The sequence below is a fragment of the Panthera tigris genome, chromosome A3, assembly GCF_018350195.1.
Source record: "Panthera tigris isolate Pti1 chromosome A3, P.tigris_Pti1_mat1.1, whole genome shotgun sequence".
NCBI classification, from domain to species: Eukaryota; Metazoa; Chordata; class Mammalia; order Carnivora; family Felidae; genus Panthera; species Panthera tigris.
Window position 1 is genome coordinate 95,277,537 of NC_056662.1, and position 18,954 is coordinate 95,296,490.

General features: G+C 38.4%; 1 protein-coding gene across 10 annotated transcripts in view; it reads left to right on the forward strand.

Annotated features, from left to right (window-relative positions):
* Positions 1-18,954, forward strand: part of CTNNA2 (catenin alpha 2) — a 1,097,491-nt gene that overhangs the window by 994,606 nt on the left and 83,931 nt on the right. For all 10 annotated transcript variants that reach the window (XR_006215835.1, XM_042981836.1, XM_042981834.1 and 7 more), the window contains one exon: positions 13,309-13,460. Coding sequence is in view for 9 of the 10 variants with exons in the window: in XM_042981836.1 (XP_042837770.1) it covers positions 13,309-13,460 (152 nt within the window). In the remaining variant the exon portion in view is untranslated. The remainder of the gene's footprint in view (positions 1-13,308; positions 13,461-18,954) is intronic.

The window sequence follows — 18,954 nt, forward strand, 5'->3', positions numbered from 1 at the left end:
AGAATAAATGTGTCATTGTTTACTGACCCAATATGGACAGTTGTTGCCCATTCAAACCATTCTGTTTCAACCTATTCAAACAGGTTCTGTTTGAACCCTGTGCTTTACCCAGACAGGTGCAATCATTTCCAGGCAAAACATATTCATTCTGCTTCCACTTTCCTTCCTGTGATATTCTCCATTTCTTCCTCCGCCTCTGCTTCTGTGTATTGAACTTATACTTGAAGACATGGCTCATTCTCAGTTGAAGAGAATAGGGAACTGTATCAGTCTTTTGATGTTTTGTGTGTCATCTTCAATATCTGCTTCAATGACCCCCAGCTAGATCATCACTTCCTAGAGGCAGGTGTTTCTGTAAGTACCTAGGACCTAGAGCAGTGTTATCACATAATTAGCATTTAATTTACATGCATTGATTAAGTGAATATAAAAAATTAGGACATTATGTTTCATTAATTCTGACTAGAGAATATGTCCATTAGCAGCCTCTGGCTTACTGCTCAGGATTTTAAGATAAATAGAGACTTCTTTTCCTCTCACTTTGTATATAGTAAAGGAGAGCAATCTGCTTGGCCACGTAGTGTATGCTTACTCTATTTGGACTGATTCTGTTGCTAGTAGGATTAGGTTTTATCATTGGACAGGTCTGGGTGACTTGCCTATCCCAGTAGCTGGATGTGTGTGTGGGGGGGTGTAGACAGAGGTAAAATCAATATCAGAAGGAGGTGGAAAGGCCAGCTTATGGGAAGACAAAATATTAGATATTACGGATAGGAAAGGCCATTACAGTCTAAGTTACTTCTCCATGACTGACTTTGAAATTAGATTATGAAAGTAATGAATTTCAACAGAAGCTGTAATGACCAAGATTGTTCACCCTAGACATCCTAATATCTTTTAAATGCATTTTAATATAACCCTGGCTATTGGTATAAAGTATCTTATTTTTCTCTGAAAGGTCAAAATGATTAGGATATGGAGGAAATCTCTTACTTATTTGGTGGTTGTGATATTCATGGTGGTGGGAAGTCAGAAGTATTGGAGGACTGAGAAAATCTCATCTACTTAATAGTCCTTCAATAGGCAATGTATAGTTTGTCTCAATGCCTTTTCTATATGACTGAAATCTACATACTCTATATATCTTAGGGACCTGGCTAATGTGTTTTAACATCTATATTTACTTTTTCCTGAAAGCAAATGCAAAGTTTCTGGCCCAGAGGACACACACCAGTTTCCCATGCCTCATTCTCCCTCTTAAGGCAATGCGATGAGGGCAGATGAATTCTGCACACTCAGAGGAGGTGCCACAGGAGAGGAACCACAAAATTATGCATCTGGGAGTTTATATAGGAATTTGTGTTCAGCAGCCTTCTTCCCCTCCTGAGAAGAGGAGAAAAATCTTTGCTCTTTAATGTCAATAAACTCCCTTCAGGAAAGGTTCCCTACTCGTTATAAACCTTTGGGGATATAAATGAATGTTTCCTGGTTTTATCCCCCTTTGAAATGTAAACACAAATTTCTGGGGAGGTAAAGATGTAAATCTCTCTCCAGGTTCTTTCTCTATTTTAAATGGACTGCTATTGAGTCATGCTTTGAACCAAGTTACTAGTCATTTTAGCTCAGAAAGCTCTGGCCACGCAGAAACATGAAAATATCTACCCTACATGACTTGTACATAATTAATGCATTCTGCTAGAATTCAGATATGTTCAGCTATTAGCATGAGTGGCTAAAGAGTCCTAGGAGAGGATACAACTTGAGAAAGTAAGAGATACAATTTTAGGATTATAATAACCTTCTAATGTGAAAGTGGAAATGGGCTAGTGTGGATATAGAAAGGCTAATGATCACACATTCATGTGCCATACGTTTGGAGCAACGTAGTGGAACAATTAGCTCTTGTCTCGTGCCTGTCTGTCAAAGTAAAACCAAAAGGAAGGATATTCATTTAATTCTGTATGAATCACATTATGGGTTCAGAATAGTGGGGACCACAAATGGCATAATATTTCTTTGTCACTGCAAGGGCATTAATGTCCTCCAGGATAGTAGCCGTGGGGTAGCAGAAGGGACTGCATATTTTGTCTGTGCTGGTGTCCATAGGAATTGGTGGCCAGGATGTATTAACTGTGCACAAAGGAGGCAATAGCAAGTTCACCCAGATCCTCTGCCATATCAATAATAGTTGTTTGAATCCTAGAGAAGAGGAATGTGCTGACAGTCAATTGTTTGGGAGCACATGTGCTATATCATTGGAGTATTCCAGAAATAGTTTGATTTGGAAAAATGGGAAGCTTTGCTTGTGACTGGAAGACCTGAAATAACAGAAGGATCTAAAAACCAGAGAACAGACTTCTGTTTATTCTTTTTTTTTTTTCCTTTTTCTTTTTAGAGACTAAGAGAGCAAGGAGGGGTGGGGGGAGAGAGAGAGAGAGAGAGAGAGAGAGAGAGAGAGAGAGAGAGAGAGAGAGAGAATCCCAAGTAGGCTCTATGCCCAGTGCAGAGTCAGACGTAGGGCTAGGGCTCAATCCCAGCTCAATCAGATCATGATGTGAGCTGAAATCAAAAGTCAGATGCTCAATCAACTAAGCCATCCAGACATGCCAGCGTTCTGTTTATTCTTGTTAAAGTGATTCCAGAATGACTTCCCCACCTGGTTTGCCTTTCTGTATTTTACCAGTTCTTTAGTACTAGCTGGATTCTTCCTTATCAGTGAATTCCTCTTTCTAACTACACCAGCCAATCCCACTTCTCTGTGCTCTCATTACTCATATTATCTGTGTCACTTATTAGGTACCTACCACTTACCACCCTATGTTGCAAAACTCTGTGTTTGCTCATTTGTTTGTCTGAATGTATCTCTCTGCCCTGTGTATGGGTATCTAGATAAATGTATGTGTGTACTGCTTACTAATTAAATTTTAACCCCTTGAGATCTGAGACCACCTCTTCATTTCCTCCAGGCTGATCAGAGTTCAAGCTCCAAAAGTTTTGTTAACATAAATGAAGAATATAATGGACACAATATTCTATCTTATTTGGGGGATTGTACCCTTTTTAAAAAATACATGCTTAACAATCAAGGTCAGGATCTTAGCAGTTATTTTATAACTTCTTAATCCTTTAAATCTCACTAATGACCAATTTAACTGTACTTACCAAGTTTGGTTTCCGCAATCACTATAAGCTCGATAAAGCATCATGTTCAATTCTTTATTGATTCCTTAAATTTCAAAATTAAATCTGCCATCCTTTCCTTTAAATTGATAAGCCATTTGTGATTATTTTTGAAATGCTTATTTTAAAATACAAGAACTTTCCAAGCAAGTATTTTCTTTCCTTGGGGAAAGGAACTTGTGTCTAGACGAGTGCAGATGGATGTTCCCCGATTCTCCTAGGGTACTTATCGTGAATGAAATTTACAGAGGCTTTTTTTTTTCCTCCTTCTTCTAGGCAGTCCTTTTTCATCTTTCATCAAACAATTCAGCTCATGGGTTATGTATGGCCTTCTGGAATCTGAATTTGATTTTGATGTTAGAAATGTACATTATAATTTTCCAAACATGAATTTATGAAAATGGCAGCCTTTAGGAACTCCCACAGAGGGAACAGATGACTGACTCTGACGAAAGAAAGTCCAAGAATACACACAGGATGGAAGAATTAGGACTAGCTGGGGTGGTGCTGATGGTTGTCCAGAGAATAGAAGCAGCCGACAGTCACCGGGAACTAAGGAGCAGGTTAAGCTAGGCTTCTTATGTCTTTGCTCCTAGCTTCCAATGTTCAACATTGGCTATTGGCTAACTTGATTATGAGTCATCAAGATAAAGCGTGGGAAAAGCTAGAATATCACTGGTCTAGACAGGATGAGATTTAAATTTAGAGAGTATTTAAATATGACTTCTACTACTCTTTCTACCACATTTAAAAAGCATTGGAGGATGCTTTACTCAAAATCCAGATTCAATTAATCAACTCATATAAAATAATGTTGTAAGTTTGAGATAGAAGGGAAATACTTTCATGAGAATATTAGATTAAATAGGAGGTTTCTGGGGGAAAAAATGAGGTAAGGAAGGTGGTTTTGCTTTTTTTCCAGTTATGAGCATTTTGATTAAGTCTCATAACTTTTAAAGGTTCCCTTTCCTCATAGATCTGATGAGGTCATAATGGGTACAATGTTTGACACTGGCTTTTTTGGCAATCAAGATAAAATGGAAAATTCTGGGAGCTTATCAAATCTCGTCCTAAGGGCAGATTTCATAGATTTCAAATTCACTATTAAAAATGCAAAACCATCAGAAAGATGATATGGTCATGCCAAGGACGGAGAAGGGCATAAAAGCAGGGAAACTAAGTTTTCAAGATAAGCTGTACAAACTTCGCAATTGGAGATGTTAGTGCTACTTTGAGTGTTATTTTCAATTTATTTCACCCTCACAAAGCCCACTTCTAGGTGACGAGTCACGTAGTTGTACCTCTATCCAAAGGAGACTGGATGATTTTGTCTGCCTATAAACAAAGAAAAAAGGTGTGTGGACGAGTAGATAGAGAGGCTTATGGTGTAAAGATAGTAACTATGGGAGCCATTTACTGTGAATCTTATGTGCCAGACATGATGGTAAGCATCTTGCATATATTCCAATTTTTTTTTTTTTTTTTTTTGCCTGGAAGGCAGGATTCTATTTGTTTTATTTATCACTTTATTCCCAGTGGCTAAGTACTGTCTATGTTTGTATATAAAATTGTATACAAAATTTACTGAATATATTATTTTTAAACCTTGTATAAAAACCTGAAGGGCAGCTATCATCCCTGTTTTACACTTGAGTAAATGGAGGTTTAAACTGGTTAACTTGTAAAAAAGCAAATATCAAGATTCATTTATGCTTCTTCTTAGACCCAGTAAATACACCAGAAACTAGACCAAGCATAGTTGCTACAATTGGACAGAAATTTTACTATGTCCTGCTAACCGTTTTTACTGAAATTTCTACTTACAGCATACTCTATTAGCTAGCTATTGCTATGTATCAAATCACCCCAAGGCTTAATAGATTAACATTATAAACATTTTCTATCTCATAGTTTCTGTGGGTCAGGAGGCTGGGTACAGTTCAGCTATGTGCCGTTGCCTCAAGATCTCTCACAAGAATGCAGTCAAAGTGTTGGCCAGGATGGCAGTCATCTTAAGGATCAATTGGTGAAAGAGCTGTCTCTGAACTCACTCATGTGGTTGTTGGAGGGCTTCAGATCCTCATTTGTTGTTGGACTTAAGGCTTAAGTTCCTTACTGGCTGTTGAACAATGGCCTCTCTCTGTTATTTGCTATAGATGCTTTTCCACAACAACTGTCTTCCATCAGAGTGAGCAAGTGAGAGAGCAAGAAAAAGCAAGCAAAATGGGAAGCCGGCATCTTCTTGTAACCTAATCTTAGAAATGACATCCAATCATTCTTGCTAATATTTTATCACTTGGGAGAAAGTCACTAGCCTCAGCCCATGTTCAAGTTGAGAGGATCACACAAGGGTATGAATACCAAGAGAAGAGGGATCATTGGGGCCCATCTCAGAGACTCATAACAGATCCCACAATGTGGACTTAATAGGGAAGTACTTAATTCAGGCACATTGTACCTATTTGCTTATACATTGGCTTCCTGAGCACACAAGAACCACTGAATCAAGACAGTGCTATGCAATATGTAGCCAGGAGTGAGCAGGAGAATAGTGGAGCTAAACAGTGGGGAAAGGAAGGCCAAGATTATCTCAAGGTAATTGGAGAAGGGATTTGGAGTGGAGGACAGATCTGAAAAATTGTGCACAGAAACAAGATGAGACTAGCATATAATTCAAAGATAACAATGTACATGTCAAAGAAAAGAAGAGAAGTAATGATCTCACTAGGGAAAATTTCATTTGACTTAGGTTCTGAGATTCAAACATGAATCTCAGAATCTCTGAGAAGTTATGTTGCTGGTAGTGGTGAAAGTCATAACCAGGATCAGTGTGAGTATGCCAAGTCAGGGTCAGAAGTGAAGGGTCTGGATAATGCAGGAGATCCTAGCCAAGTGCTTCAACAAGATTCTAGCCACTCTTTTGTATTGAAGGGAAGCCTCTATGTCTGATTAGATATTTCTTGTCCAATAGGTAGAAATCTAGGCAGCTCAAAAAAAAAAAAAAAAAAAAAAAAAGGACCCAGAGTTCAGAATTTTGAAAGATTCCTGTTTGGATGGGGAGACCTTAGAAAGTCTTCTAACAACTTAATTAATGATCATGAAATTCTTGACTAAAACTACCAAACCCATGTAAAATGATGGATATATTCTTGGTTTGTCCTTCATTATTTTTGAATGGTGCCAAAGCTACAAAATGTGTCACAGCTTCAGTTGGCCCTGGGCCCTCCTTCTACACTGACTATGACTTGGAGCTCTGGCTCTGATGGTCTCCTCACTAAGTGATCATACTTCACAAATGTGTTCAACTGTCAAGATATACCCAGAGCCTTTTAAGTTCCAGTCAGTCTGTACCTTGGGCAAATTTGGGCCCTCAGTGTTTTAGATCTACTCTCCTGTATATTCTCTTCTCCTCTGACCTAACATGTAATTGGAGGCCACTTAAATAAAATCCCTTAGGGGGATTTTATTCTTTCCCTTGTGGGAAAAATGCATTACTTACAGAAATGACATGAAACTGTACTTTCCTGCTGTAGGGGGATCCTGAAATTGCCCCCATGGGGTCTCCTCAAATTAATACCTTCTGTCTCCATTACTGTGATAACACCCAATTCTTACTCTAACTCCAACTATTAATATGGATGCATACTAACTATTTGTGATTGGCAAGAGAATGGTGAACTATAATGTATTCCTCTGCTGGGGTTGGCCACAATTCCATCTTACTTTTGATACTTCATTCTCTTTCTAAATTTTCTCAAATATTCTCATTCTCATTTCTTATATTAACACTTATTAAGCTGGTTCTTTCTAAAGAGCAGAGTCCTTGGTCCTTGTCCATTTTCTTTCTCATTCCTTGGTAATAAAATTTGTGCAAGGAACACACTCATGAGAGTGTGTTGGCTGACTACACCAACACAATTGGGTGACCCATATACCTGAAGATATACCAGTTTGGCCCTGGTGAACTAGTCAAGGATACAATAATGAATCTTGCTCAGTGGCGATGCTCCTACTCAAGTAGTCCTGAAAGGATTGAGCTCAGGTTTCTAAAAGGTCCCTAGAGATCAACCCTAGAACACCCACTAATAACTTGCTTAATGACTCATGAAACTGTTTAATGAAATTATTGAACTAATTTGAAGTGATGTGCAGAAAGAAATTTAGTATGTGAGATGCGATACTGCTCATTTTATCCCTGAAATACTCAAAGACAAGTGAGTTCTTTCCTACATCCCATTCTTTCATTTCTCATCCATGTCCCAGCTGGATTGAGTAGCTAGGCCTGAAGCACGATAAGGGCTTATGATACAAAGAAGAAGGAAGAGCTGGTCTCATTCCTAAAAATGACTCCTAATGTAAAACAGTTGACATACAGAAATGTCAAACAATTTTAATACATTATAATGAGCACTATAATGGTGCATACCTAATCAGGATGCTATAAAGTTATAGAGAACTGACAACTTTGTAAATAAAGGACAGTTTCACAATGGCACTTAAGTCTAAATGAGATACCAAAGATTGAGGAGGAATTCACCTGGGCCAAAGACGAAGAGGTACATTTCAGTATGAGAATAAATTCATCATGAACATCTTGGTGTGACACGGTATGTCTCCATGTCATCTTTGAAGACATTAAATAACTCAGTGTAAAAATGGAACATTTAAATATATGTAGGAATAGGTGGAGAGACAGAGATGAGAAGTATAGGCAGGTGTCTGAAGTTTGTGTTTGTATCTTACTGACTGGGCCACCCAGGCACCCCTATGTGTTTGTATCTCATAAAGATTTTAGAGCCTGTCCGTATTAAAGGAAATCATTGGAGCATTTGTAGTTAGACATGGACCTTTTAGATGGTTCCTCAGGGGCAATTGGTTGGCTGTTCATTTCCACTACCTCTAGTTAACCTTGGATTTTGCTCTGATGGTTGTCAGCAGTCCTATTTGCATCTTTAGGACAACTTCTTGTTCATTTTACTGATTCACCCCGTGCTCTGAAACATCACCCCTGACGTCTCTCTGGAGGATTCAGTCCAGATCTTCTGCACCTCTGGTTTAGGATCTCAATAGACAGTAGAATGAGGCGACCTTGGTTTTTATATGCATGCTGAACTCTGATTTCATTACTCTTGGAATGTCATCATTCTGTGGCCTAGTGTGCACTCTGAATACAAAAGTATAGCAAGAATTTACAAGTTTATTTCCAACTTTGATCACCCTTTCAGAATATAAGCTACAAGAGCAATTCACTATTTCTGATAAATACCAGTAAAGTGGTGTATACATTTTTGGATGTAATTCAGAAAGTTGAAACTTCTATTTATGTAACCCTATGCCAGAAATTCTGTTAATATATAATGTGCTAATCACAAAGGCAATGCTGTGTTTTGTCCTAATTACTGGGAAGCAGAAGCAGCATCATATTTGAAGTAGTTTGAGACTTTTTTCTAGTTCAGTATTACTTTGGGGATATTTAATTTTTCAGATACTACCAGAGGCGTTAGAAAAATTCATAGTTTAAAGTCTTAGGTTCTGCCAAGAATCATTGTTCTATAAACTTGTGTTTTTCTGTCTTATCACTTTAAAAAACAAAACAGGGGGTACCTGTGTGGCTCAGTCAGTTAAGCTTCTGACTTCAGCTCAGGTCATGATGTCATGGTTTGTGAGTTCAAGCCCCACATTGGGCTCTGTGCTGACAGCTCACAGCCTGGACCCTGCTTCAGATTCTGTGCCTCCCTCTCTCTCTGCCCCTCCCCTGCTCTCCCTTGCACTCTCTCTGTCTCTCTCTCTCTCAAATAAACATTCAAAAAATTACAAAAAGATAAAAAAACAAAACTGGATAAAACTAAACAGGAAAGAGCACCAGCATCGAGAGAAAATGTGTGTTGGTTAAAGAGCAGTTGACTAAGCCCTAAATAAATAAGTATTGAATCTACTTAAGAGCTGAGCATGGAGAAAGTTTCTTAAGATTCAGATCCGGAAAAACACTGATTTGAGGTAAGAGAAATGGATGCCTTATCAGTTACAGTAAATCAAATCAAATTGAATTAGTTCAAGTTCTGGGTTTTACCAGGTTGACTATAATAAGATTGTTGGAATACTAAGGATAAATTGAGATCTGAGCCCCCACTGGTAAAGTGAAGATTCTACACCTCCTCCTCCACCATTTTTCCTCCTTAGAAGGTTGATGTTCCGTACTGTCCTGTTCCAATGTTTTTATAAAAGGGCTTTGTTTTTCTTCCCCTTCTGACAATGCCATGTCCACAACACTGTTGTTCATACCAACATGCCACTTCCTAAATCTTCCTAGAGAGATTCTGTACTCCAGCTGGAGCAAACAGAATGCCTTTCTCCAAACCCGGGGTTTCAGAGAAGTCCTGGGCAGGTTTTGGGCCCCAGAGCATCCCTTATGGAAGTAGTCCCTTTAGATGTTAGCTTTCCCTTTTCTCCCTTGGGCACAGAATCAGACCTAGAAGCTGGTAGAGAAAGTTAGCAGGTCACCTCCTGCATTGTGCTCCTCCCCAGCTCTTCCTCAGGGTGACCTTGTACAAGCAGAACAAAGCCACATGACAAGCTGATCTCCCCTTTTATACTCCATCAAAGGTCTTCATGAAAATAGAAATGTGTGCCCAAGAGCCGGGGTCCAGTGGGTGAGTACTACCTAACTCAATTCTCCAGCAGGCAGTTATTAAGGTTGAACATTAGGCGTGTGATCACAGTCACAATTTCTGAGGGACTTCCTCACATAATACTGTTGATCAATGGGGCGCCTGGGTGGCTCAGTTGGTTAAGCATCCGACTTCAGCTCAGCTCATGATGTCACCACTCAGAGCTCGAGCCCCACATTGGGCTCTGTGAGCCTGGAACCTGTTTAAGATTCTGTCTCTCTCTCTCTCTCTCTCTCTGCCCCTCCCCCACTCTCACTCTCAAAAATGAATAAACATTAAAAATATTGTTGATCATATTGTTTTCTATTACATTCTGATAGATGAGCTAGAACTTTAATTTTTTCAGAGCCTTATTCTGTAAAAAAGCACAGCCTTAAGGATAATATGTTGATCTTTTTAAAATATATGAATCATGAAAAGATTCAAAGATAAAAAAAGGGACAGAGACTAATGTAACTGAAACCTTGCTCCTACCCTGAGGTATAACAAATATTAACATTTTGCAATATCTGATTCATATTATTATTTCCTTAAGAATTAAGATACACTTGAAGCCTCTTTACAACTCCTACCTAATCCCATGGCCCTCTGTCCCCCTCAAGGACAACCACTATACTTAAGGTGGTATATATTCTCTCAGAACATGTGTCATAAAAATATGTATGTTTAAATTATGCACGGTACCCTCATGTGTATTTTTAAATTTCTCACAAATGACATCTCTTTTCAGTTTGCTCTTCCCAGTCAATATTTTGAACTTAGGGACTTATTCTCTTGACTATACTGGCTGTCTCCCGACTTATATCCCTAAGTCCATTTTATTCCATCCTGATGAACTGCCCATGAACCTAGAGTTAACAGCTCACTATGTCTCCCCAGCCTCCAACTTAGTGGCCTTGACAGCCCTGGGATACCGCTGATTAGAAGGGATCTCTTAAAGCTGTTACTTTTATTCCTAGGTTTAATATAACTCTTTCTAACTCTTGGAGTACTCAACCTGTTAAGAAGAAGCTATAACTGTAGAGAAAAGGTGTTCCTGTGACTCCGATGTACTCAACATTCCTAATAAGTACCTCTTTAGAAGTCAGCATTTGGCCATGTCCTAGAAAATGTCTCAGCTCACCGGTCGGGACTGGAAAGCTTCATTTTTTTAGATTTTGTCAAAGTGTTTGTCAGAATGATGTGTGCCCATTTGACTCCCATCTACAGTAGAAGGATTCCCTTTTTTTCCACATGCTTGGTGAGATGGGTGTTAATACGCTTTACTTTGCGCATTCCAATAGGTATGCAATGCTATCTCACTGCCTATGCTGTAAGTTTTACAGTTATTAATGACGTAAAACATCATGTGTTTATCAATAATATGGGACTGAGTATTTTTGTGAATTACCTGTTCTAATCCTTTGTCTATTTTTCTATTTTTTTTGCCTTATTCATTTGTAGTAGTATTTTTTTCTTTTATATTAGAGAGGAAGTGCCAATGGAGGGTAAGGCAGAGGGAGTGAGAATCTTACGCAGGCTCCATGCTCAGTGAGGAGACTAACACGAAACTCGATCCCACAACCATGAGATCACGACCTGAGCTGAAATCAGGAGTCAGCCACTCAGCCAGCTGAGCCACACAGGTGCCCATGTAGGAGTATTTTACGTACATGTAGGCATAGTAATTGTCATATAAACAATAAGGACAAAACTTCAGGCAGCTAACTGCTTCTGATGGTACCATTCAAATCTGTAAAATTGTGAATGGTCATGATAGCAGCTTAGACATCAAATAGAATGAAATTGATATTGAGAATTTTCAGTTGAGGAAAGGAAAGGGATTTGTAATTTCGTTTAAGAAAGATACTCATGTGAAAATGCCAAATACATATAGCAATATTTTCACGCTTAGGGAGGTGAATTGCAATGATTGAGATTATTTAGTCATGTAAAACAGTTTGTTCCCGACACAAATGGATAGCTGAAATGGCCTTAGTTTAATGTGGTAGTTTTTAGAAATAAATTTTTATTTGATTTTTGCAGCAGTACAACTCAATGTCCACCAATTCCTTTTATGCAAAAGCAGTGCAAAGGCACAAATGAAAAATGCAAATGGTATAGAGAACCAATCATAGTAATTCACTCACAGAAGGAAATTCACCCCATGCATACTTTGGTTTTGATCATGTCTATTGAAAAAATGGTTACTCTGTTTTCCTGTAACCCTCCTCTTTTTTTTTTAAATATACTTTTTAACATTTGGCTTTTCCTAGTAGAAATACGTTTTTCGAGGAATGTTTTATCTTGAATACTTTGACCCTAGAAAGTAATTTAGCAGAGTTTCTCACACTAGGGATTAAAATGGATGTTAAAGTATCCACAGAGGGTGAAAACAAGTATAAAGACGAATCAGGCATGAATGTTCAGAAATGGAAAATAGATGAATGATGTTTCTTTTTTATTGTCCTTGTAAATAAAATGAATTGTGCTTTTGGCTTTAATTTGCCATGTGAATTGATTGTTACAAAATAAAAGCTGAAAAATTGAATTATAATTTTTGAGAATCAGTGAATCAGCAGCATTTTTGTTTTAAGCAGCCAGTGGAAGTGTTCCAGGCATTCCACTAAATTTACTTTCTGCAAACCTCCAGTGTGTATGTAGGTGTCTTTGTGTAAAGAAAGAGGTGCTAACATTTTAGAAATTCATATATGCTTTTCTTTCACATCAGCATGGTCCTGGGAATATGGAACAAAATAAAATTCATCTTTGAACCCACTGGGCTCTAACCCTAGGCTTTGTGCAGGAGTATCCTGGGATCCCTTCTCCCCTCTTGTATGGTCTTTCCGTAAGCCTCCACCCACTACCGTCCCCCACATCTAATCTCAAGTCCTGTATCAACAAAAGTGGGAAAGATTGGATCACTTCATTCACACATTACTATGAAGTCATATAGGTTAAGGTCTGTTACTCACTCATCACCTATGACTTTAGCGTATGATACTAGTTATATACTTATGGAGGCTTTCTGAGGGCCTAACACCATCCAGTAAATGTGTATGTGTTACCTCATTCAAACTTAAGATAGGACCTCCTATTTTATAGACAAAGAAACAGGTTTAGAAGGAGTTAAGAAAACTTGGCCAAGGTTTCAGAGCTAGTAACCATCAGAAGTCAAATTCGACTCAGGTTAGGAGAACATGAAATGTATATGTATGCACACTATACCACCCTACCCTGAGCAAGTTTCAAAAACTTGCTGTTGTATACCATCACCATTCATGAAGTAATGATTTACTTTCTCTGCTGAAGGTAAGTGATACAAAGACCACTAAACTGGATCCATCCCACTGACCAGGTAGGCAGCCAGCTCCATTGAACCGTTGGAATAACTGGAGTGTGCCGCCTTGCACAAGGGCTGGAAAAGGAAGCATGAAAGAAAGATCGCATAATCCACTGTTTCTCACTTTGTTTAACGCAGTGATGCCACGCTTTGCTGAGCAAGTAGAGGTTGCCATTGAAGCCCTGAGTGCCAACGTCCCTCAGCCATTTGAAGAGAATGAGTTCATTGATGCCTCTCGCCTGGTATATGATGGTGTTCGAGACATCAGGAAGGCTGTGCTGATGATCAGGGTATGTAAGGCCTCTATCGCTTGGAGCTGATCAGAGCTTCTTGTAGGGATCCCAAATAATTTACTTTTGGTTATTCCATTGCTTAATTTAACTTGTTAAGCTGTTTGGCTCCTCATTTAGTCACACAAGGGGGACTACTCAGACGAAAGGGACAAGTGATCCAACAAGCCTAGATTCACACTGAATAACCTGAAAAGTGATGTCTTTCCTGTTTCTGGCATGCATTTTGGTTTAAATTTGATACTAACTTTCAGGTACCCTTGCTGTTATCTGTGTGGTCCTCTGACTAATGTTATTTTCCCATTAGGATCAGAAAGCCATGTGATGGAAAGAAATGAAGATTATCCAGTTTAATAGTATCAATGATCATAATATGAAACAGTTACATCATCCTTGTAACTAATAATTAAGACCTGATAAATAAGGCTGCATAATCTTGCAGCAAACCACCCCCCACCCATGGCTCACCCTACTATCTTCCCGTTATCAGTTTGTCAGGTATGAGCCTTCCAAACCATTGTCCGAGTAATTATTTAGAGGTATACGCTAGAAAAATACAAAATATAGTAGATTTAAAAACTCAACTATTATTTCCAGCTGGCTTTGTTCACCCACAATGTGCCTTCATTTATCTATATTAAGACCTACAACCTACCTTGTTCCATTTCATTGCTCCATAATATTTCATTGTAAGATATTTTTTTCTCCTCACCTAACCAACAATTTGGCATAGTTTGCCAACAATTTTCTTACCCATAGAACTCATTCTTAAACTGAAACATTCAAAAGCAAAATTGATGACACAAATACATTTGTGACTATTATGACTGAAGCAGAGATGGGGCTTCTGCAGTGCCAATCATCAACACATGTTGTCCGATAGCAATATAATGTCAGCCACAATTGTAAGTTTAAATTTTCTAGTGGACACACTGAAAAAAAAAGAAGCAAGTAAAATTAATTTTAATAATATATTTAACCTAACCAAGTGTATCCAAAACGTAATAATTTTTGACACATGGTATGAGCTACATTTAAAGTTGTCACTAGCTCATTGTGGCTCATGTCTACCATATTGGATGCAACAGCCCTGGATTGTATTTTCACCTTCGTCCTCTAATGTCTCGAAAGCTCGAAAACTGCTCAATAAAACCATGAGATATCTACTGAGTGCATTTTGAAAAAAACTCTCTCAGGGTGATCACTGAACATCTAAACTAATATCTCCTCAAACATTGCAAGACAGTAATAACCAAATAATGTCTGTGGTATATTGTTCTCTCTGGACAATATATACCTGGTCTTTTGAGTATTTTGTATATGTCATTAATTCTCCCCCAAATCCTGTTATCTTTGAAGTCATTAAATTCATGAGTGGTCGTCTTCAACTGTGGTATCCAGAGTGCACCTTGATGCTTCCATGGTGATCTGAGCAGGTGGAGTAAAGTATCACCAAGAAGAGTCTCTCTTCCCTCTTGGTATCTGTGCTTCTCCTGAAATGATCACCAAACTCCTTCACTTGGGGAGTGAAGCATCTTAGAATTTTCTTCCCTTTAAATTCAGCTTGACTGTTTTCATGTTAACTATGTCTGCCTTTCATAATAATTTTATGATCAATTCAAAGTGTTCAGATCATTGCATAAGTTGTATCAGATGACACTAATTACACTTAACAATGTGGAGTTCCAATTTGGAATTTGGAGACTATCGGTTGCATTTCCTGATCTTCTAACTTGCCCGTTTTAGATCTGTCAACTTCATCACCTTTCAAGATTTGGCTGAGACCTTCTTTCTTCAAGTTTTTTCCATCAAAAATTCTGTCACTCTCTTTTAACTTCTGTAACTTTCTGCTTGCTATAGTGTTTATTACATTATTCCCTTTTATGTCGATTACCTTCTTTAGACTGAAATTTTGGAAAGCAAAGCTTGTGTTTTTATTTTCCCTGCACTGTGGTGCATTTTCTGGCGCTTTATGGGCACTGTATGTGTGGTGGTGGTGGAAACAGATACCTAGGGAGATAGGAAGGCAACAGAGAGAAAAGGGATGAGAATTGGAGGAGGAGAAGCAAAAGAGAAAAAGGCAGGCTTTTAAACCTATAACAAATTAGATCATTTTTTTCCATTACATACTAACTTGTGAAATAAGGTAATAGACCATGAGAGTTATGTTTTCAAAGCATTTGACACTAAATCCCACTATAATGCTCCAGATATATTCCCTCTTTTGCCATTTTTCTGCTTTGTTAGCCTTCACATTTTTGTGACAACCGTTCATCTGGGAGGCTGAGGAAGTTTATAGCCATCATTCATTTATTCATTCGTGAGCTGTAAAAAAACATAATTTTAGATAAAATGCCATATCTTTGTTTCATGTAGTGTCATTCCTGCATCTCGACATTTCAAGTGATTTGATCAGATGGATTTCACACCACTTAAAACTTAAGAGAGAAATGTACAGTATGTACAAATTGTTATTTTTAAAATCCTTCTCCGTTCAGCACCCACATGGCTCCATCTTGTACTTAATTTCTTGGTTTACTTTCCTAGTGCAATGATTAGGTCTACTTAAAAATCCACTGCACTAAGTTTGAAAGAAAGACAGTGAGATGAGTAGAGCTGTTTCTTTCCCAGCAAATCTGGCCATGCCCCCTTCCCTCCCAAAGTGTTGATTATACTTTGTAAAAAGTATAATTCCTCCCCCCACCTCACCCCTGAAAATAAATGCATAATGGATCCTGAAGGGTTAAGTGCTCCATCACCTTGCCTCTCACTAATCAATACATATTTAATGTGATGTTGGTATCCAGGCACTCCAGGGCAGCTCCAGACAACCCTCTGAAGTAGACAAAACTTGTCCTTTCTGTACCCCAACCTCACCTTTCAGGACCCCGCTTCTCTCTTGGAACAGGTATAGTGTGCTGTGAGACTAGGTTTTGTTTACTTCTTGATGAGACTTGTCCTTGGTAATCTATCAGCCAAGAAGGAATTTTCTAATTACCCCAGCATGGTAATTTCAAAAAGGAATACACCTGATGGTCGTTATTTGCAGTAGTTATATCCCGTAACCTTGCTGTGAACTTTGAGTTAGAGAATAGTGAAACATTGTTCCAAAGGGAACATTGTTAGGTTCCTGTGAGCCTCTGTTTACATTCTTATCCACTGATCAATATATAACTGTGTTTTATATTTTTATATTTTATGTTTTTGTTTAAAGACACTTTATTTAATACATGGTGCTGACTCATTAACATTGAACTCACAGCCAGCCTCACTATAATTCATTCCTGAAGGAAGCTCATCTAACACAAGCGTTTTCTCTGTAAGGTGCATCACAACCTTCTTACACTTAGGAACACTAAATAACATGTTAGCACTGTACTTGCAAGACATTTTAAGCAGAGGAAAAAAATGAATGCTTATTTATAGCGTCAAAGCTGAAACAAAAAGGCAGAGCCTTGTGCTACGTGACCTCAGCTGGGAGCACACAGATTAGGTGTCTCAAATTTTTTTTGCCACGTTGTACTTGTCTGTGAAAAACTACCCAAACACTGATTTGGGGATTACAAAGAAGCTTTGGTGAGTAGGCAAATTCACAAATAAGGAATCTACAAGTAATGAGAACCAAGTTAACATTTAAGAATTAGACATTTAATATGGGAAATTAAGATAACTGGGTAGGGTAGAAGGAGGTAATATCTTGGTGTTAGGATATCGCTATAAAAAAACAGTAATTTCTTCTCATAACAATAACCCTGAAAAAAAATCTTTTATGATATCTATATTCTTTTATAATGTAATTGGAACCCATTAATTTGGCTGCACATGATACTTTTGAAAGCAGGTCACAGAAACAGTAGTGCCCGGGGTTCAGATAAAAGTCTAAAGTTTAGGGGCGCCTGGGTGGCTCAGATGGTTAAGCATCTCACTTTGGCTCAGGTCATGATCTTGCGGTTCGTGGGTTCAAGTCCTGTGTCAGACTCTGTGCTGACAGCTCAGAGCCTGGAGCCTGTTTCGGATTGTGTGTGTGTGTGTGTCTCTCTCTGTGCCCCTCCCCTGCTCTCGCTCTCTGTGTCTCTCTCAAAAATAAATAAACATTAAAAATCAATAAATAAAAAAATAAAAGTCTAAAGTTTAACTTGATCTATCCCAAGCTGTGCCTGAAAGGGCCCTTGGGGCATTGGAAGATGTTTTAAAATTTCAAGGGAAACATGCAGATGTGTCTCCGATATTGTGGGAAATATTAGCCAAAAGTAGTTCACGGTTTAAACACTAGGTTGGTGTATTTGTTTTAATAACATCCTGTATTTGTGAAGCTGGGCTTTTGGTGGTTGCTGTGAGAAAAAGGAAACTCAGTGGATGTTTAGTTGTATTCCAGGATTTGAGAAGTCATGTTGTTAAGTCTAATCAACTTAATCCATTTTTGTGATTTAACTGCTTCATCAACAGAACTGTTAGGCTTGTCGCTGTTTTGTTTGTTTTGTTATGTTTTGTTTTTAGCCCAGAGGCACCTTGAAAAAGATTACTGAGACACAGTGCTTCAAGCAATAAAGTTTGAGGACCTATGGCTTAAGTGTTTGGGCATCACTGGCACACTGATTTTCATCTCTGCTTCAGTTTGCTTATCTGCAAACGAGGACAAATATGGCCATAGCTATAAAGTACTAGCATACACCTGGCAGTAGTTTCCCAAGAAATATTTTTTCTCATTCTGCTGGGGTGAAGTTTCTTATTACAATCCATTAACGAAATAGAATTTGTCAAGTAAGTTAACAATATTATTAAAATGGCAGGGATTAGAGTTACTCATCAGAGCTAGAAAATAAAGAGTTGAGGAGACTTCAGAAACAAGTTTGGTGGCAAAATTGATATTACTCTTGCAGATCGCTATTATCCAGTTAATTAACATGGTTCCATAAGGTTCCTCGTTTTGTTTTCCTAACCCAAGTAATTAGAAATAATTTCTTAGGATTTTAAGAAAAATTCGGTAATTTTGTCTTGGTTATCTGTTCATTAACTATTTATTTAAAGCTTACTAGATGCTCCACACTGTTAGAGGGACCCTGAATGCAGAGGTGAACAAAACGAAGTCCCTATCGTCAAGAGATGTATATTCCTCTGGTGGAAGACAGAAAATAAGCAAGGAGATAGAACATGTCAGTTATTGTGCCATGGGGAACACAAGCAGTATAAGGGGATAGAACACAGGATGGGTATTCGTTTTATGAAGGATGGTCACTGATTGAGTGGCATTTGAGAATAGACGTGGAGGAGGAGGAAACAAGCTATAACAATATTAGAGGAAATGTGTTCCAGGTGGAAGGAATGGCAGGTGCAGAGTAAGGACCATGCTGAATGAGATGGGAGCCATTGAAGTGTTCTAAGCTGACTTAGATCTTCCAGGGATCTTCACCCTAAGAGTAGACTGTATGTGGAAAAAATAGAAGCAAGGAGATCAATCAAGAGGCTTTCAGAATGACGCGGGATAGAGATGCCA